At 41.0% G+C, this 21,582-nt stretch overlaps 2 protein-coding genes across 2 annotated transcripts in view; one reads left to right on the forward strand and one right to left on the reverse strand.

Annotated features, from left to right (window-relative positions):
• Positions 1-981: 981 nt before the first annotated feature.
• On the reverse strand, positions 982-10,993 carry LOC109431404 (diphosphomevalonate decarboxylase). The gene is made up of 7 exons (XM_062845652.1): positions 10,717-10,993; positions 10,386-10,620; positions 10,239-10,309; positions 9,926-10,040; positions 1,970-2,101; positions 1,588-1,913; positions 982-1,516 (listed from the first exon to the last, which is right to left on the reverse strand). The coding sequence occupies exons 2-7, from the start codon at positions 10,441-10,443 to the stop codon at positions 1,094-1,096; spliced, it is 1,125 nt and encodes a 374-aa protein (XP_062701636.1). The 5' UTR covers positions 10,444-10,620; positions 10,717-10,993; the 3' UTR covers positions 982-1,093.
• A 315-nt stretch (positions 10,994-11,308) lies between these two features.
• Positions 11,309-21,582, forward strand: part of LOC109431372 (E3 ubiquitin-protein ligase highwire) — a 146,459-nt gene continuing 136,185 nt past the window's right edge. Inside the window, exons 1-11 of the mRNA XM_062845647.1 lie at positions 11,309-11,872; positions 12,141-12,455; positions 12,515-12,623; positions 13,418-13,788; positions 13,855-14,055; positions 14,121-14,306; positions 17,412-17,835; positions 17,879-18,016; positions 18,085-18,309; positions 18,366-18,454; positions 18,510-18,598. Coding sequence (XP_062701631.1) covers positions 11,699-11,872; positions 12,141-12,455; positions 12,515-12,623; positions 13,418-13,788; positions 13,855-14,055; positions 14,121-14,306; positions 17,412-17,835; positions 17,879-18,016; positions 18,085-18,309; positions 18,366-18,454; positions 18,510-18,598 — 2,321 coding nt within the window. The 5' untranslated portion in view covers positions 11,309-11,698. The remainder of the gene's footprint in view (positions 11,873-12,140; positions 12,456-12,514; positions 12,624-13,417; positions 13,789-13,854; positions 14,056-14,120; positions 14,307-17,411; positions 17,836-17,878; positions 18,017-18,084; positions 18,310-18,365; positions 18,455-18,509; positions 18,599-21,582) is intronic.

Below are 21,582 nucleotides of genomic sequence, written 5' to 3' on the forward strand. Positions count from 1 at the left end.
ATTCCTTGTAAATGGAGGAACAAGTGCACCGAAGACGTCGAGACGATACGAGGCAAATGTGCACTTTTATCACACTTTTTAGGCGTACCAAAAAAAGTGTGATAGTCCAATTTGAGATGTAGTCTGCAATATATGGCTATAACTTTTTTAAAGGTCAAATCAAATTGAATGAAATTTTGACACAATACATCTACATTCTACATACATACTTTTCGTACAGAAAAATTTTCATTGAAATCGATTCAGTATTTTTGGCTCTACAGTTTTAGGTAAAAAATGTGATATTTTTTAAAGTGTTTGTTTGGCCCAAGATTCTCAAATGGTATTGTCGGGCCGCCACCAAACTGGACTTCGCACAATCAAGTCGCGACGCGACCCAACTCGCGACGTTTTTTTTTTGTCAAAAGTAGTGCGCATCCTTCCCGTTGTCGTCAGCAACACAGCGCACTAGATGCGAAACAGTTGCGACACTTGTGGACCAAGAAAATGGCAATTTTTGATTAAATGTCGGTCTTGATTCCAACCGGATTGACAATAAGTCTCTTGTTTCGACAATATCTCCGCCAACACTTAACCGATTTTGATGAAATTTTTATGGTATTAGCTACACATAATGTACTATTCCTGGCCAAAAAATCAGCTATTTTTGTGCACGCAATCAAAAGTTATACATTATTCTTTGTGTCTCATTTTTTTTCGAGTCCAGTCTTTATTCATTTGGATCTCAGTGCAATTGGTACCAGCTCAGATCAATCACGGAGGAGCAACCATTGACATGTATAGTCAGATTTGATCGTTGATTGTAATTTTCCAATCGAAAATTGAAATGTCCAATAAACCAAGGTATACCTGAATAACTGCTTTTTATTAATATCTTTGGTGCAAGTTTTGGAATCTGTTGATTCGTTATTCGTTCAAATCAGTCGAATTTCGGTCTTTTAGTCTTAGATGTAGGTATACTTAAAAACCAGTTTAAATTTGTATTTTTAATAGTTTGCTTTATTGCAATTTAGAAAATAATACAATCCATCACCATTTATTCGATTGGGTATCTATCTACTTATGACATTTGGAGTAAGACTAACAATTGCATTCAGTCTATGCGTTTCGGTCCTTCTCCCACTTTAGTGTTGATGATATATTTCAGGAGATTGTTCCCACTGGCAGTAAATGCTTCATCTGCCGCTGGCAGTTCAGTCAAATCCACAGCGATTCCCTTAATATACTCCGGATCGCCGAGTTTATCATTCGGGAACACTTTGTTCACCACCGAAAGCACCTCTGGGACGTCCTTCTCCAGCAGGTAAAGACAAGCGTTTGGACCGGCATCGAAGGTATAGGCCACCCGTACTTCCTTCTTCAGGGCGTTGAACTGATGCACCATGTTGACCACGGCAAATGAAACATCGTTCATGTAGACACACGGTGGATAGGTATCTAGGCAGACCGCGTGGAACTGATTGCTGTCCTGCATGGTGATCTTGCCGAAGGTCTCGAAGTCTTTTTTGTTCAAAGCCTGGGTGAAAATATTGGAATTGAAAATAAAAATATCATTACATGTTTCCATAGAATTCCGTGACTACAAACCTCCACTAGATCCGTGGTGTGCTGGGGAACGCACGTTTCTGCCCGATACTTCAACAGCTTGGATGTTTTTACGCTTGTCGACATTCCACCAGTGGAACTAGTTTTCTTCCGCGCGTCATTTACCACCAGTACGATGATTCGCATTTCCGGCCAAAAGTCATGTGGCACCAGCTGAACGGCTACTGAGTCTGTTCCGTCCGGTCGCTCGCCCTTTTTCCACTGTACGAATCCGGAGTGTAGACTACGGCAAGCCGACCCGCTTCCCTGGCGGGCGATGGAGCTGATTTCCTCGTTTTCGATTCCGTACAGACAGGCCAGGGTGTACACTATAAGGTTGTAGACTAATCGTTTAGATCAAATGATAAATATGGTGTTTACTAACCCAGACAGGCGTATCCAGAAGCGCTGGAGGCTAAACCGGCAGCCGTTGGAAAATTATTTTCAGTCTTTACGTGCACTTTCCATTCCAGTAGCTCCGGTTTGCATTTGTTGGATGCCTTTGCTCTCTTTTTAACTGGAATAAAACAAAATGTTGATACCTAATTGAAGATGGTAGAAAGTTTGATTCAAACACCCAAAGCTGAAAGGATACGGTGTGCAGAACATGTTGCAAGATTAACGGACAAGAACCCTTTCGCTAGTGGTCCGGTTGGCACACAAAGATGAGGAGTGCCGGGAGCACGGTGATGAGCTTATCTGCAATACCATCTTTTCCGCAGCTGCTTCATTGCTTTTGCACTGATGAATGGCATCCTTAACTTTCCTCAACGTGGCGTGGGAGTTATTTCATCCCCGCCATCGCTAGTGATTATCAGGACGCGGCAGGACCGACTCGCAGGATGCGGATGATTCTCCGGCGCGAAACCCCCCGAAGAGGAAGAAGACGCAACCGGTCTACTGAACTCAAGCCGCTAGTGGAGCATCCAACCCGGTCGCGTCGACGCCACGGCAAAGAAGCAACCGCCTTTGGTGGTAAAAAACGTCAGTTTCAGCACGTTGGCTGAAGAAATGGGGAAAGTGCAGCGTTGTACCGACGTACAAAATCACCCGTTTCGACACCAAAATCAATTGCATCATTGCTGATGACGTCGACAAGGTGTAAAAGCACCTCCAAAAGTGTGGGTTTGAGTACTATACGTACGACAAATTAGACAATCTCCTATATACTGGGTGATGCTGCGAGGTCTTCCGCTGGTTTACCTCAAACCGTCCTGACTCGCTTCCAGGAGGAACGTGGCATTGTCGCCAAAGCTGCCTACGTCCTACGTCATCCGGCGTAAGGAGGAATACGACGAATCCTACTAGCTCTTGCACTTCCCAAAAGCCTAGACCAACCTTAAGAAGTTGCATGAGGTGAACATGTTGGACAGGTCATGGTGCAATGGCAATCGTACCGAAACAAACTAGTGGACACAGTGTCTCAACTGTTTGTATCACGGCCAAGGAACGAGGAACTACCATTTCAAAAGCCGTTGCAACAACTGCGGTGAGGCCCACGGCACAGAAACATGCTCGACGAAGTCCCTGCAAAATGATGCGCCTGCAAACGATGAGCCGGGGCCCGTGGCGCAATTGGTCAAACGTATGCTTCATAAGCAAATTGTCATGGGTGTGATCCCAGCCCAGACACTTTCATCAGTAGCTCTTTCCCCTTGAGAGCAGCTGACACTGACCCTTTTCTGAGCCCATGGCTCGAATGGACCCAGATACTTGGACACCGACGAATGGCAACTCATAATGGAACCCCAATCGAACTGGAAAAAGGAACAACCAACAGCCACACATCAACATTTTCGTGCTCATCATTCTACCATGATAGGGTAGAAAGTGAAAGCAGCGTTTCAGTTCGATAAAGCAGAATTAGATTAGAATACATTTAGGCACAGTACAAAGTGTAAGTACATACAGCTTCCAATTGGAATTGCTCACGCAGTGCTCTAGTGGACAAAAAGAGCTGTAAATTAGGTTAAGTGATTGAATAATAACGCAGAAAGCAACGACGGCGAACCAACCTGGCCGAAAGGCCAAACAGATGCTTCCAGTTGGCATACTTCCCAGCCAGGTGGATGGTAGGGAAAGTCATCCCTGTCCAACAGCGCCAACCAGTTACACCCCAATCACGCTGCTGTCGGCAGTGAGCAAACTGTTTGAGCGGCTAATCCTACAAAGATTGATGGCACACATCGACGAGCATCAGGTTATCGCACCGAAGCAGTTCGGTCTCTGCAAGGGACATTCCACCGTCCACCAGCTTGTACGACGGACTGGTCCACAAGCTGATGCAAGCGAACTTCCCGAGCTACCTGGTGAAAATGGTAAGGAGCTATCTATCAAACCGTTCCTTCCAAATACAAATTTCAGGTGCCATTTCGGAAGCCCAAGTCGTCGCCGCAGGTAGTCTTCTGGATCCTATCCTATACAACGTCCGATGTACCACAACTCCCCGCCGGTTGCAGCCTTGCGCTGTATGCCGACGACAGCGCAATCATAACCAACGGACGGAAGCCGAACGAACGTCTGAATCTGATCTTTTTACATCAACATACACCAGAAAAACGAATCTTACCTTTTTGCACACCAAAAACCCCTTAATTTCCTGATGTATACATTATGTTACCGTAAAACAGGATAACTTTGATAGCATTTTCAAAAAATTTCCTTAATATTATCCATGTAACACCATTTTTCCCAGTGGCGTCTCGTAACCTCATTTTCTACCTGTTCAACGACCCCAAAACTGGCAATTGCAAGGAATGTACGATGAAAATCAAATTGAAAGTGGTCAAAAATAACTAGTCCCGTTATTTTCTACTAATTACAAGCAAATGTGTTCGTAAACTTCAATACTTTACACTTGTTGAACAGGTAGATTTGAGGTTAGGAAATCGTCACTGATTTTTCCTAGTATTATATTTTTAAAATAAGGGCGATGCAAATATTTAATTTGTTTTATGTCACCCTTTAAAAATCACAAAATATTGAAGGGGCGAAAAAAAACATGGCGGCTCATGACTCCATTTTCAATAGAAAAAAAAAATTACAAGGAACTATTTTTCAAAAGTTGAAAAATATTTTTTTCAATAGCTGGTATAATTTTAAAATTTTCAATAGTTTTTGTTTGTTCCTTATTTATTTTTGTCCCCCCCCTCGTATCCGATGAGAGGTCTCAGACATAAAAGGAAAATAATATTTGCATCGGCCTAAGTACCGTAAACCGGGGTGAAATTGATCATTTGGGTACTACATTGTAATTGCATACTAGAAACTTCTAAGCGTCGCAATGATCTCAATCTTCTTACCTCATCTAATCCATACATGTCTAGAGATAAGTTTAGGATTTTATTTGTTTAGAAAAAAGTTGGTTTTGTCTTATTTTTTTAAGAATTTGCAATGTTTTTCTCACTTAGCTGACATCATTGCTTCTATAATCGATTGCCATTAGGACTTCCCGTAATTTTTTTGTTTTAACATTTTTGTGGAACCTTGGTCGAATAGTTATGAAGCTATTCTGAATATGAATAAGTTTGAAAAAAGTTCTTTTTTGACACAAAAGTCATTTATTGTAACAGAAATCACTTATTTCAAAGGAAATTGCCTACCTTCAGGCTTTAAGGTGGAAATTTAAAAATTAAATTTAAGTGTCAAATTCACTAGTTGTAAGAGTTTTGACGCGTTATTCAGGTTTAGAAGAGCAAAATTAGGTGGATAAGGAAATGTTTCTTTTTAATCGATGCTTAATTGTATACTGATCAATTTCGCCCCAAAGTGGCATCTTCATTTTTTTGATTTTTGAAGTAATTTAACTAAAAGTTTAAATTTGTTGAACAAAATTCTGTCACATGGTTTTATGGAGATCCACTGGATAGGGGCTGTCCATTAATTACGTAAGGGTTTATGGAGGGAGGGGGGGTTTGAGAAATCTTACGCGCCATACAAAAATTGTTGGGTTCTCATACAAAAAATCTTACAAGGGGGGGAGGGGGTATCGAAAAATCGCTAAAATTCCCTTACGTAATTAATGGACAGCCCCATACTGTGGAGTACTCAGTCAAAAATTCAGTGATTTTAGCTATCAAAAATCATTATCTGAGTAAAAATATCACGGTACTTCAACATATGACTATATGCTACACATGTAAAATTTCTTCAATTAAGTTGTTTTTGATTTTTTATAAACCAATATATAAAACAACAGTTTCAAACGGTGGTATCACATTTCCCGGTATGCCATCTCCCGGAATGCTATTTCCCGGAGTGACATTTCCCGGAATGACACATTTCCCGGAATGCCATTTTCCGGAGTGACACATTTCGCGGAATGCCATTTCCCGTAGTGACATTTCCCGGAATTATGCTGGATCATTGGGGCTGAAGTATGTTAAGCCGAGGTACAGCACAACGAAAGTGTCAATAGGCCGAATAGGTCATTATAGGTCGAAAAAAAAATGCAACTAACATGTCAGCATGTACTTCATTTTGAAGCAAACTACCACAGCTTTACAAGGACGGCCACTGGCCAGCCTAATGGGATGTTATTATTATGAAACTGTGTTCTGCCCTTATTCGCATAACAGTCCCATGTTTGATGGATTTCCTATTCACATGAGAATGTTATGCGAATGGGGGCAGTATACACCTCGAAAGAACAGCCTATTTTTTAAAGAAGGAAAAATCTCTGATGGGAGAGTTAGTAGAGTGGCCGCCAATACAGTATAGCAGCCGAGTTGAATGGTTTGATTATCATAAATGCATATACATACTACTAACTTTCTCATCAGAGATTTTTCCTTCTTTCAAAGGTAGGCTGTTCTTTCGAGGTATATGTATACAATATTAGCAATTCATTTAATTAGGATGCTATGATGCTGTAATGTTGGCCTCATCACAAACGCTCCCATCAGAGATTTTTCCTTCTTTTGAAAATAGGCTGTTCTTCCAAGGTGCACATACCTCGAGCACATATCAAAATGAAACTATTCGACTAGACTGCTCAATGTCCGTCCTTAGAATTTAGGTAATTCAATTGAATGACCTAGCTCGCTAACTCCCTGATGACTTGATACCCCATTTCGCGAAATTAGTAATTCCGGGAAATCTCACTCCGGGAAATGGTATTCCGGGAAATGGCATTCCGGGAAATGGCATTCCGGGAAAATAATCATTCCGGGAACTGGCATTCCGGGAAAATGATCATTCCGGGAAATGTGTCATTCCGGCAAATGTCATTCCGGGAAATGTCACTCCGGGAAATGGCATTCCGGGAAGTGGCATTCCGGGAAATGTGATACCACCTTTTAAACTACATAAAATTACAAGAACTTTGTATGCTTTTAGGTGTTTACCGATGTTTCAGGGTGGCCACTCAACCGGGAATTCCGGGAAAACCGGGAAATACCCGGGAATCGCAAACAACCGGGAAAAACCGGGAATTTGCTTAGAACATAAACCACCCTTAAAATTGAAGGTCCAGGATAATAATTTCTATTGCATCTACATGAAAATCATTATTTTTTCTTAAACATGATCAATATTTTTGTAATCTAAAGATACTATATCGCAGATACTAGATGCAGAGGTCAAAACTTAATCATAAGATTTATTTTAGATTTTTCTTAAATTTTGATTTTAGATCTTGGACTTTGTTAATAAAACTGTTGTAGAGATTTACAATTGTTTTTGAAAAAGCTAAGGTATAAATGGAAAACTTTTAATAATGTGTCTTGGGTAGGACAGTCAGTGTATTGTATCATTACAGAAAAAAATATTGCCATAATAAAAAAATACCTTATTTTACCGCAGTGTTCCTTTACAATTACAAATGTGTATGATTTTAAAAATTCTGTTAAAGCAATCGGCTTCAAGAATTTCATTCTTGACATTTTTTCCAGTATTCCATGTTGGACATATTCTTTAGATAGTATACAATCGATTCTTCCAGGTTGCCTAAAATTTCTCTTGATGATAAACCAAGGTTTTCTTCGCATATTCTCCTAGAGATTTCTCCAAACATTCATTAAGAGATTTAACAAGATATTTTCCTAGAGATTTCTTGAAACGTCTTACAAGTAACTTTTACAAAACAATTCAACCATATCAAGCAGTTTTACCAATAATTTCTTTTTTTTTCAAGAAAATTATTAATAAAATTATAAATAATTTCTAAAGACGCACGGTGTCCAAATTTTGATTATTATCGAACTTTCATGTACCTCGGGTTTTTCTTCATAGAATGTTAGAATTTCGGCTGTAATGTATAAATGCAAAATTTGAAAATATTCTATCGGGGAAATTTTGAGTTAGATGAGTTTTTGGCTATTTTCCATACTAAAAATCAATAATTACTATTTTAGCCCAAAAAGCGTCCCATACAAAATGTATGGAAAAATTTTCGCCGATGAAATATTTTCTAGCTTTCCGATTATGAATACATAGCCCAAATACTGATCATTTTCGAAGAAAAATCCGAGGTACATGAATGTTCGATAATAATCGAAATTTTGACACCGTGAGACGTATATAAAGATTTTACATGCTTTTCGTCAAATACTTTTGGAGTATTTTATTTGGGAATTCCAACTATATTTTACCTATTTGAATCCTCCCATGGATTTCTTCAGGAGTCCCTCTTTCATTAGTATACTGTCAAGCATCTCAACCGTGAACATTATCAAGGAATCCTTTGATAATTATTCCAGAGATTCCACAAACAGTTTTTATATTCCAGATTACCTTTACAAGTTTCTTCAAGAGATTTTTCGAATAATCTCCCAGGGATTGCTCCAGCAGATTCTCGAGAAATTGATTTGAGTTTTTTTTTTCAAAAATTTCATTTGGCATTTCTATTAGAAATCTCTACCCTAACTTTGAATAGAGCATATCTAATATGTATAAAATTCCGAAAATACTTTCTTGATAAATATTTTAGGGGGATTCACTTAACAGCGTTAACTGATTAAACTGATTAAACGTCGCGTTCACCAAGGCAATCTTTGATTATTTTATTCGCAAAATCATGAAACATTTCAAATAAGCAGAAAATCATGGCTTACGCAGCAATTTAATCTGTTTAGTGAGTACCCCTTTTGAGTTTTTAAGACTAGAGAAAATATGGGTTTCTTACTAAATGCGGCCTATATTGGATTTTGTTTTTCCACCAAAGATGCTCTAATAGCAGGGCTCATTCGCTTCTAATTGTTAGGCATGATTAAGTTTGCGCTTTTTTCGAGATTTTACTAACGTTTTCTGAGTTTTGAATGTTGATAACTTGCACATAATAAAAGAACTTCTGGTACAAAAAATCGCATTCAAGTATTTTTATATCATTTTGAGCGTTAAACAGTTCAAGCTTAAAGCATAAAATTGAACAGTTATGGTGTTATGTTGTTGGAGAATAAAAAAAAAATATATAAATGTAAAATTTATTAAATTGTCAACCTCCTAGAACGCGATCAATTGAGCCAAAAGTCTACTTCATTTGGGTTGTTTATGATGAATGATATTTTTTGACATTGTTAGACCTTTGACAATGGTGCGCTTCCAGTAAGGTTAAACTGTTTACAAAATCAGAAAAAATGAGAAAATAACCATCAGAAAAAATGAGAATTTAACCATTTAAATCAATTTCTAGAAAACCGGGAAAAATTTTTAGGTACCGGGAAAAACCGGGAAATAACCGGGAATTTATTTTACCGAGTTGAGTGGCCACCCTGGATGTTTGGAGATTTCTGTCACAATAATTTACAAAATTGATTCCAATTTGTAAAAAAAAACGCTTCAATGACATATTCATAATCTACTATGATGAATCTACAGAAAATACCTAAGTACCCATTTGTCGAAAATATAGACAAAACATTGTTGTTTTTTTGATAAATGACGAAATTATCGGCAACTTTTATTTTTTGCCAAAAAGTTTTATATAAGCTTGATTGTAATGAAAATACCGCTGAAACTGACTTTCACATGTATCATTTTGATCTACGTTTCCCTTTTCCTTAACTGATTAAAGTCATCATAGTTATAAAATAAAATATGCAGTGCACTATCAGAGTTATCCGCATTGTCAAAATTACACCGTTTTAAGGTACATAAACACATCTAAACCATAATGTATTTAAGAGACGAACCAGCCAAGGGCTGAAAGTCTCTTAAATAAAGACAAATCAATCAATCAATAATGAATTTACTTTAATGTTCAACGACAGAAGTACGTTAAAATTTGATGTAGTTGTGGAAATCAAAATTAAATGCCGGGCTAATGTAAATTTTTATTCGGGACGATAGCTCCGCCCAAATAGTTCGGCCCCTTTTTTGCAGCAGTCTAATTTCGCATACTCACTTTCTTCGAGACAACGCAACAGCCGAGGGTTATCAAACGATTCTTCCTTTCCATTCAGAACGATTTTATTTTCGGTGAAGCTCTCACACGTGCTGATTGTCGTTTTCGTACAAAGCTGAAATAAATTTACATCCATAATGATCGGATCGGTCCCGTCGTTTATCACACCTTCAATATCTAGTAGGTGGGTATTATAGGAACTGCCTATGATCGCATATCAGTCCCATATTTGCTGGGTTTCCTATTCATATGGGACAGTTATGCGATCATAGGCAGGGAAGGTCTAGTAGAGAAACGAGATATTTTTTCTTACGTGATCGGTGGACAGCGTCGCACTAACGGAGTCATTCAGTGGTAAAATCAGGTCTTCATCGCGCTTTCCCCCTTCGATATGGAAAATATAAAAAGGATGTTTTATTCAATTTTTAATATTTCTACGTGTTTTACTATTGATACTTACAATATTTTATTACAGCAATATTTACAGGAGCAATACAAGTAACAGAGAGCATTTTCATGGATTGCTTTCGTAGAATCTGATCGACGACGTGGCTACAGACTACGGTATGAGTAAGTATCTAAATGATCGCTGCTTCACTGCGTCCGCGTTTAGGAAGACCCCACAAGAGACTGATGTGCTGTATTTACATCGCTCATTATCAATTTCTCTTTCGGCTTTCTGCTTTTTCGGTATTCTGGAATGTAAACAAACAACCGGTATTGTTAGTAATGGTATTGGTGATGTGAGTAACGCTTATGCGATGGTATTGGGCAGTTTAATGAAAACTTACCTTATTTGCAGATATGGCGAGTCAATTTTGCGAGAAATGCCTGTTGAAAATATGGTCCCGTCCTGGAAATCATCGGATAAAGTCGAGGAATATGCTGTAGCAATCCAAAGAGACTCATCAATCGATCAGTGTATTCTTCTATATTACCGAACTATTTCGAATATGTTTGGTGGATGATGATTCCAGCTTCGATTAAACATGACCAAAGCCATCTTTACTGATCTGACAATCGGGACTTCAACGCATTCCTTTCTAATTTAGGTAAGTACAATAATAATAGTATTGTTTTATTTGTTGATTCAACATACTTGTTAACAACAGTTCAATCAAAAAATGTTTATTGTACATATGTAAAATGATATTCACTATTATGTATTTTTATGTATTTCTTAATCGCCATTAAGGCTTGTTATAAAAATTATTTACATTTCTGTTTTCTGCACTGCAAGGAAAAATTATATTGTCATCTTAGTTATTCGCTTGGTTATTCGCGCTTGAAGTTGCTTGAAATCCATGTTGTGCGTACAGTAATCTAAAACTGTCGCACCATATTCAGTACATCACAACCAATATGGCTAAACGTCAAACTGACAGTGGCAGTAACGTGTAGAGCTGCATTACATTCAAAACAGGGAATCTAAAATTTCAAAAAAGCACGTGCTATTTTCCCCACTGCGCTTGTGCAACGTGCATTTGTTTACATCCAGCCGACCAATCAGAGCGTTTGTTGTTGTTTATCCGGCCAGCTGATTTTGACGGACCGTGCAGCTTTGTCGGTATTGATTTTTCAAATTTCATCGATTCACTCGACGAAGCTGGAAAAGTGTGAAAATACTCGCAGGACTTCGCAACGGCGGAATTTTTCGTCCGTGGAAAATTTGAGAAAAGTGATGATTTTTTGAAGTTTTCCTTACCGAATGGTTGCCCAGTGTGTTCGTCATGATGGAACTACTAGACGCTGGTAGATATAGTGAGAGTTTTCATGAGATTTTCGTTAGAAATCTCGCAAACAGGTATTTTCCTCAATGGAGGACTGGAATCCTTTGTACAAATAATCCTATCCTTAAATTTCATAACTAACCCCTCATCTGCGACACAACACATATTTCATTTGTTTAAATATGCTTCAGGAAATGTAAGGATGATAAAATTAAGCGTAAGGAACGTAGTATTCAGGTAACTCTGGTAAGGCGTATTTTTCCAATTTTAATGTTGTTGCAAAAATGGCCGCCATTTTTAAACTTAGTTCTCACCCTCTTATTTTCAACCACCCCCTTTGAGCTGTCAAACGGGGTGGTGTAAGGGGGTGAGAAAGTTCATTGGACTTTTTGATCGATTGTTTTGGTTCGGGCAGTGATGCCAGTTTTTTTTAGTTGCATTGGAAGTGTTTTGGCGGGAAAACTAATTTGAATTTGGTACAACAGGAAGGCGAATCGTTATCATCGTGGATCGAGGTCGCTCCCAACGCGTCCAAATTCGCCATCTACAATGCGATCCGGTCGATTGTGCTGGAGGCTGAAACCAAGAACGCCAGATTGAATCTGCCGGGAGGAACCGCGGGCAAGCTGGTCAAATCATTCTGCTATCATCAGAACTCCGGTAATGATAACGAACAAAATTGCCTGTCGTGCAAGGAAAAAGTTAAGGATGGCGGATCGTTCAAAGATACGGATGTTCCCGAGTTTGATTTCGAGGATAACTTCGAACCAGAAGAGTTACAGACTTTTAACGTCCCTAAGGTATAGGACTTGTAGTTTCAATTTAGATATAACATTGTAATGTACTTAAATCTTTGTAGATCGTTGGAGCTGGTTTGGAAAGTTTATTTGAAATCATATCGGAAACTAGAACGGAACATCCTAGAATTTGCACCAAGGCATTGAAGTCTCTCTATGATATTATTCAAGGTAAGTATTTCTGTTAACTCAGGGTACGATAGCTTGGTACCCTTCCAACATATCGTCAAGCTTTAAGTTTACAACTGTACTACCCTCGAAGCCATTTGGTTTCCCGGAAGTTGCCAAGAGCACACTGTAGCATCTCCCAATTGCTAATTGACATAATTTGTGGTTAGAACTAGGGCGATATCTAATCACCTCTTATCCTCTAACCTTCGTTCTTGATCAATGAAAACTCCAATGGTGATTGCTTTCGCTTTAGTTAGTTTGATCATAAACCAAACATTTCTAAGGCCAACAATAGTTTGTAGGGCATACCTATGTTCGAATGATATGTCATCTGTGTGATACTGTACAATTCCAACTACAGCGTCACGGGGTACGATTGGTTTGTCTAATAATTGCATAGGCTTTCTTAAAATTTCTTCAGTTATCTAAGTAACGATTTATAAACTTCTAAACTATTATTGCTGTATGTTAAACTATAATAGTTGTTCTTCCTGCCTTAGGCCTTCTTCTCAATCAGCTTTATCCTTTACGCCAAGTATATTGCATATATAACTAGTACACTAAGTCATTTTAGACTATATGCCATAGCATGGTTTCTGTCCGGATGTTTACCTCTAATTTATAACACAGTTAATCTTTGGAGATAGTTTTGAATTTTGCTGTAGAATTTTCATGTCAGCTTAAACTTTATAAGTCTTAAAATGCATTTCATGAATTTCCACAAAACTTTCTATGCGAATCTCTCAATTTCTACTGCCTTTCTGTATTGCAACCGTTTCAATCTTCCATTGCAGGTCAAGATCCCGAAAGTTTCCGCAATGAACCGGACAAACTGTTCAACTCACTGTACGATATTCTGCTCGAGCTCGCCACCATGCACAGCCAATCACCTGCCAACGCTAGCCTTCACCAGAAAGATGCCAACTGGTCTTCCATCAGTTGCTCAACCCTGCTGGCACTCTGCATCGCCAAAGGGGACACCGGCAAGCTACTGAAAGCCATCACCTCCATTCTGATGTCACCGAAAATACTCTCCGGCCAGTTGATCCAGCTGCCGCAAAGTATCATCAAACTGCAACGTAGCGTTCACTCGGTTGCACTGGGCAAGCTGAACATTCCGGATTACTACGCTTACGGAGTGTCGCAAAATAGTTTAATCGATTACGTAAGTGCGATCTTTGGGAAAACATATGTACAATGCTTATCAATCTAAATGTTTTTCCTCCGACAGTTTACCATTAAGGACTACATGTTTGTCGAAAAAGTATTCAACCCGAACTGCATTGCTTCGGATGGGCGATACATTTACATCTTGATCGCGCGGTCACTGGTGAAGATTGGGTCCGGTTTCAACGGAACGGTGCCCGGATTCATCTACGGCATCGCCAAAGATTTCGGCAAAGATCGGAACGAGTGGATAGGATTTTGTAATGTAAGGACCATCATTTATCCAGTAAAAAATGTCGTTTGCTCTTAAATTTCCTGATTATTTTGCAGAACAAATTATTCTACAAGAAATTAACAAAACGGAACATGGATAACCTTCTAATAGTCGACACTGAAACTCTTCAAATCACCGGTTCGGTGCAAACGCAGGCATCCGTGTCGATGAAGGATGGCAACAATTGTTTGCTGTTCACCGATGGCGAGTCGATTTGTTGCATTTGTTCGTCTTCTGGAAGTGTAAGTATTTATCGTAAACGGAGCCATGTATCAAACAGTCGAGAGTTCAAATATCTGTCCTATCAACTATTGATGGTAGTATAGAGAGGAAGGTGCGATTCCAGAGAGGGAACCTGAGAAATGACTACCACATCCAAGGAAGGTAGCAGGTGGGCTACAACGGACGAGATGTTAGCCATCCGCCAGGTGTTGCAGAAATGCCGCGAATACAACGTGCCCACACATCACACACAATCAATCGAAAACAGATATGGAAGATTATGCACAAATACGGATTCCCGGATAAATTGATTCTGATAACGATGGATCGAGTGAGTCCACGACGTGAAAATCGTTGTCGGTGACATGAGCGCGCAGGTAGCAAGGGAGGAAATGTACAGACCGGTAATCGGGCGAAACAGCCTGCACGCTGTATCGAATGATAACGGCCAGCGATGCGTAAACATTGCAGCCTCCCGTGGTATGGTAGTCCGAAGCACCTTCTTCCCCCGCAAAGATATCCACAAAGCCACCTGGAGATCACCCGACCATCAAACAGAAAACCAAATCGACCACGTTCTAATCGACGGTAAATTCTTCTCGGATATAACCAACGTCCGCACATACCGCAGTGCGAATATAGATTCGGATCACTACTTAGTCGCTGTATGCATGCGCTTAAAACTTTCGACAGTTATCACCACGCGTCGAAGTCGAACGCCGCGGCTCAACTTCGAGCAACTTCGTAACGTAGAAGTAGCTCAAGGCTACGCGCAGCAGTTAGCAGTGGCCCTACCAACGGAAGAGCAGCTTGGCGCAGCTACACTTGAAGATGGCTGGAGGGACATCTGATCCGCCGTAGGTAGTACCTCGGCTACAGCACTAGGCTTCGCAACTCCGAATCACAGAAGCGACTGGTACGATGGCGAATGTGAACAGTTAAAAAACGAGAAGAATGCAGCATGGGCGAGAATGCTGCAACACCCTACGAGAGCGAATGAGGCACGTTACAGACAGGCGCGGAACAGGCAGAACTCAGTCTTCCGGATGAAGAAGCGCCAGCAGGAAGAACGAGATCGCGAAGCGATGGAAGAGCTGTACCGCGCTAAGGACACACGAAAGTTCTACGAGAAGCTGAACCGCTCGCGCAGAGGCTTTGTGCCACAAGTCGACATGTGCCGAGATAATCACGGGAATATTCTCACGAGCGAGCGTGAGGTGGTCGAGAGGTGGCACCAGCATTACGATGAGCACCTAAATGGTGACGTTGCAAGTACCGGCGTGGTAACAGATCTAGGAGTATGTGCACAGGACGAAAGACTTCCAGCCCCTGACCTCCAAGAGATTGAGGAAGAGGTTGGCCGGTTGAAAAACAACTAAGCCGCTTTAGCAGATCAACTACCAAGCGAGCTTCTAAAATACGGTGGAGAAACACTGGTGAGAGTACTACACTGGGTCATTACCAAGATTTAGGAGGAGGTAGTATTACCAGAAGAATGGATGGAAGGTATCGTGTGTCCCATCTACAAAGAGGGCGACAAGTTGGATTGCGGGAACTACCGCGCGATCACACTACTGAGCGCTGCCTACAAGATACTCCCTCAAATTTTAGGCCGCCGTCTATCACCGATTGCAAGAGAGTTCATGGGGCAATATCAGGCTGGATTTATGGGTGAACGCGCTACAACGGACCAGATGTTCGCCATCCGCCAGGTGTTGCAGAAATGCCGCGAATACAACGTACCCACACATCACTTGTTCATCGATTTCAAATCGGCGTATGATACAATCGATCGAGAACAGCTATAGCAGATTATGCACGAATACGGATTCCCGGATAAACTGATACGATTGATCAAGGCGACGATGGATCGAGTGATGTGCGTAGTTCGAGTATCAGGGACGCTCTCGAGTCCCTTCGAATCTCGCAGAGGGTTACGGCAAGGTGATGGCCTTTCGTGCTTGCTGTTCAATATTGCTTTAGAGGGTGTAATAAGGACAGCGGGGATAAACACGAGTGGGACGATTTTCACGAAGTCCGTTCAGCTGCTTGGTTTCGCTGATGATATTGATATTATTGCTCGTAAATTTGAGACGATGGCGGAAACGTACATCCGACTAAAGAGTGAAGCCAGGCCAATCGGATTAGTCATTAATGTGTCGAAGACAAAGTACATGATGGAAAAGGGCACCAGGGAGGAATCACCTCGCCCGCCACCTCGAATTTATATCGACGGTGTTCGCCGTAACACGAAGTTAACCATCTACAAAACGCTGATTAGACCGGTCGTCCTCTATTGCACGAAACATGGACCCTACGTGCAGAGGACCAACGCGCCCTTGGAGTTTTCGAACGGAAGGTGTTGCGTACCATCTACGGCGGAGTGCAGATGGAAGACGGGACTTGGAGAAGGCGAATGAACCACGAGCTGCATCAGTTGCTGAGAGAACCAATCATTGTCCATACCGCGAAAATCGGGAGGCTACGGTGGGCGGGTCACGTCATCAGGATGTCGGATAGCAACCCGACTAAAATGGTTCTCGAGAGTCATCCGACCGGTACAAGAAGACGTGGAGCGCAGCGAGCTAGGTGGGTCGACCCTGCGGACCCTACGCAGAGTGCGGAACTGGAGACAAACAGCCATGGACCGAGTGGAATGGAGGCGGCTATAATGTACAGCAGAGGCCACCCCGGCCTTAGCCTGATTGGTAAGGTGAGTAACAGGTACCACCAGAAGATAGCAACAGTGATGTTGATGAAGATACTGATGAAACACTTCTAGCGAATTTTCAGCAAACAGAGAAAAGCAACAAGAGAAAATACTTCGGAACAATAAAAAAGACAGGGATAGTTGAAAGTCCGCTCGTTTTCTAGCAAGTCAAAAGTATGGCCTATGTTCATCAGTAGCTACGAAACGTCAACGAAGGTGTGCGGCTTTGCTGGCGTAAAGCTGTCACTGTCACAGGTCTTTCTGGTTCTGTCGATAACCGTTCTGAAAATAATCCTGTACGGTAGCTCTTGATCTAAAATCCAACGCTGAACAGCTTTACCTACTAGTTTCACAACTCTGTCATACAATTTCATCATTTGAACTACAACAGCTTCTTTTTCTCCACCATTTTCAGGACAACCTGTTGGTTAAACAACTGTACTCGAAAAATTCCTTCGCTTTCGATCTCAGTCTAAAACTGGCGAAGAACGGTTTCCACACCTTGGGTTACTCCATCATCGAGGAGGAAATATTGAGCGAAAATCAACTGAAGAAAATACAAACTTCGAGCAACAGTTTCGTCCCTGCCCTGCCCACCGACGTCCACCTCAATGGGATCTCGTGCGGCAAGGAGTTCGGTCTGGTGTTGGGAAGCAACGGGAAAGTTTACTACTACGGCAAGGGAGCCAGCCTCGGTTTGAAGGCGGTCGGGAAGAACCCTAGCTTGAAGCCGATCGAGATTGTTATCTCGAAAACGACCAATTTCACCCAGGTTGCGGTTGGGCACGATGGGATCCACGCCTTGCTGTTGAATGAAGATGGCTCGGTATACTTTGCAGGTAAGATAGCGTAGATTGACGTTCGACTCAAATTAATTCAAAGATTCTAATTGCGTAGGCACTGCCCGCAGAGGAGAAGATGGCGAACAATCGAAAAATCGCCGTCAGCTGAAAGCCGTTAAACCAAAGAAGGTCAGCAAAATCGATGGGTATTTCGTTACGCACGTTTCCTGCAACAATGGTAAGGCTGTTTTTGGTCGAATTATAACCCATGCATGTCATTTCTACAATATCTAACATCACTTTCAGGAACATCGGCTTTCGTGACTAAGGATGGCAAGCTGATCATGTTCGGCAAGGATACAAATTACTGTGATTCAGCGGGCATCGTTACTGGACTCAGCGAGGTGTCCATCGTGAAAGTTGGACTGGGAAAAGCACATTGCGTTGCGTTGGACGCTAAAGGTCAGCTGTACACTTTTGGCCTCAACAACAAGGGCCAATGTGGAAGGAAGTTCACCAAAGATCGAAGCGGTATGAAGCAATTAGGTCATTGCGCAACGATTGCTTTAACTTTTCTCCCTTTTTAGATGATACTTTCGATCCAAAGCCAAAGCTTCCAACATTCAAACCGATGTGCCCCATTGATGAACATACCATCGTTGACGGAAAATGCAGGGTATGAAGAACTTCCGGTTCAATTTCTGCAAAAAAAATCATATTGTTTATTCTAGATTTGCAACGTTTGTCGGGAATGTACCGGTTACAACACTGCCTGTGTTTCGACCAAGAAAACCTTCGTCAACGAGCGAGTTCCAGGAACGTAAGTATCAATAAGATATTATTTATTATTTTTTTACTAGCTGGAGAATCGTACTGCGGATATTCCGGGAAGTTACAGCGTAGAAAATGTCAGATAACACCGAGAGGATCGGGGCTCGTGGCGTAGTTGGTCACACGTTCGCTTCATATGCGGATGGTCATGGATTTGATTCCCAGCCCCGACACTTGCAATTTTTCGTCAGTTGCTTTTCCCCCGAGAGCAACTGACACTGACCCTCTTCTGAGCCCCATGGCTAAAACGCACCCGGATACCTGGATATCGGCGAACTGTTACTCATAATGGACCCCCAATCGGACTGGAAAGGAACAACGGCCATCCATCATCATCCTTGTGCTCATCATTCTGCCAGGTATAAAGTAGAAAAGTGAAAGCAGCAGAAAGGCAACCACCCTGGCCAAGTTCGCAGGGGTTGACGGTATTAAAGTGAAGGAGTTTCATTTTGATTATTGTAATGTAGTGTTCTTTAGTGAAACATATCACCTTTTTAACACTTTAATGCGCCTCCAACGGTTCATCACGAACCGGCTGCTGCAGATGGAGTATGGCTGATCATATGCATCAGACATGCTCGATAAACAGGAGGAACCGCCGGGGCTCAGTAGAGTCTATTCCCAAGCAATAGTTCCAAGTCGGATAGATTTGAGAAGGTTTGATGATCGTTACAAATCCTAATAAAAGTATAGGATTTGTGACAGGTTTTGGAACCTTTTACAGCCATCTGACTCCAAAATGTTGTTTGGGCTCTATTTCCCACGTTTCTCGGTTGATTTTTATTACATAGTAATTTATTAATGTCATAGTCGTTTTTTCGAATTTTTACAATGTTAGTTGGTCATATTTTCTTTAAATAAAGCAATAAAAATCGTCCGAAGAATCAATAGTGGGAAGGAGATTTGCAGCACTTAATTGTGCTGATAGATTCAAAGCTAACGTGCGAACACTTAAACGCATTGTTGACGTCAATGCGTTCGACGTGACATTTTGGACAAAAACTGACTGCTTTATATTAACTGAACAACGTTACTTGTGTATGACTAGGTTGACATTTTTAGGCTACGCTTGAGAAAATGACATGGTTCATCTAGGTAGGACCGATAGGACAATTGAACGAATTTGAATATTTTTAATAGTATTTGTAGCAGGATGAAAGTTGACATGAAATCTTTATTATTTTAAAATTTTATTGCAATCAACTGACCAACTTGGCGTATTTTTGATTATCTCTTAGATGTTCAGAAGTTCAGTTACATGTTTCTGTGGATTTTGGACCGATGACAATTTAAGGACACACGAGATGAACACAAGTAGAAAACGATTAGCGAAATCAAGAAAACAATTTGACACAGGATCGACTATATTTTAACATACAGGGTTCGATTGATTCGATGAAAAAAAACAACATACGACAACTGACTTAACGAGGAGAAAAACATATTTAACCATACCACAAAATCAAACAAGAAGACAAAGACAAACCGTGTGACCATCACACTACATAGGCAAATCCTGACTGACTGACCAATTGAAAACTTTCCAATCTTCTACCGTAACTTTCTGAGTCAGTTGCAACAGTGTCTTAATGGATATCATTTTCCGCGTACGGCTGGCAAACTGCTTCTGAAAGATTACGTACTCTTTTCTATCTTCGGGTCTAGTGTAGAGGTTTCAACTCTATTCAGAGTGCAGCTAGAAACCTAGCAAAAAAAAAGTGAGAGCAGCAGAAAGGCAACCAGTTCGATAAAGTAGAATAGAATCTAGGCGCTGTACAAAATGTAAGTACAGCTGTCAATTGAAATTGCTCATGTAGTGCCCCAGTGGACAATAGAGCTGTAAATTAGGTTAAGTGGTTAAGAATAAAAAAAACACCGATAGGAAGATAGAGGAGCAAAGTAATGCCAAAGAAGCGATAGAGCGAGCATATACACAATGAGCCAAAACCGGAGCCCGGGCAAAGAGAGACGTTGCACTGTCTTTGATGAATTGCTAATGTAAACGAGCCAAAACAGCGTAGGCGGTCTCTCTAGCCGACGTAGCCAAGAACATCGCCAACACCAGCGACCTCGACTCCTCTACGATATTTCACATCGCCTTAGTGAAAATAAGATGAATTCTACGATGCCCGTGAAAGACACGTCTGAACAGCTGTTAACCGACCCGGATGCGCAGCTGAAACGCTGGTTCGAGCACTTTGGTAACCTTTTTTGGTGCCGCCCAATTTACCAACATTTTGGAATCTTCCGCCAAGGGTTCATGTCAACACCGACGCTCCATCATTGCATGTGATGAAAACAGCCACCTGTATTATGAATAGAACAGTAGTCTCCCGGTCGTTCAGCGTTGCCTCGTTCGTCATAGAGATGGGTAACTCACTCGCGAATCGACTCAAAGAATCGATTCGCAAAAACGAGTGTATGAGCCATGACTCTTTTCAAAAGAGTCACGATTCGATGATGTTCATTACGATTGCGAAAAGAGTTAGTATGACTACGCACTTCATGATGATTTGTCGCAGAACATTGCAATCTTTGACAATTAATTTTGTTTCCATACTTATATTATAGGCCGGCTCGCACCAGCGATTCGATTCTTCGGAGAAATTAACGAAAACCTGCGAATCTTGTATTTCACTAGGTTATGCTCAGACGTTTGTGAAAATCGCCAATATACATACCATGCAAGTGAATTTTGTACGAAAAGAAGTTGGCTCACATCGAAAATTGACATTTTCTTCAAATCCCGGAAATGAGTTACTGAATCGATCAAAAGAGTCGACTCTTTTATGAGAGTGAATCGGTAGCGATTCACTCTCAAAATTGAATCAGTTTTCCCATCTCTATCGTCAGTGCTTCTTCGGTAAAATCGAAATGTGCGAGATAATTAATACCGCACATTTTCGTTTCTCTCCGGGTAGCCCTCGACCGTCATATGCGGAGATAGCGATTTTTCTGAAACAAGCCAAGGAC

The sequence above is a fragment of the Aedes albopictus genome, chromosome 1, assembly GCF_035046485.1.
Source record: "Aedes albopictus strain Foshan chromosome 1, AalbF5, whole genome shotgun sequence".
Lineage (NCBI taxonomy): Eukaryota > Metazoa > Arthropoda > Insecta > Diptera > Culicidae > Aedes > Aedes albopictus.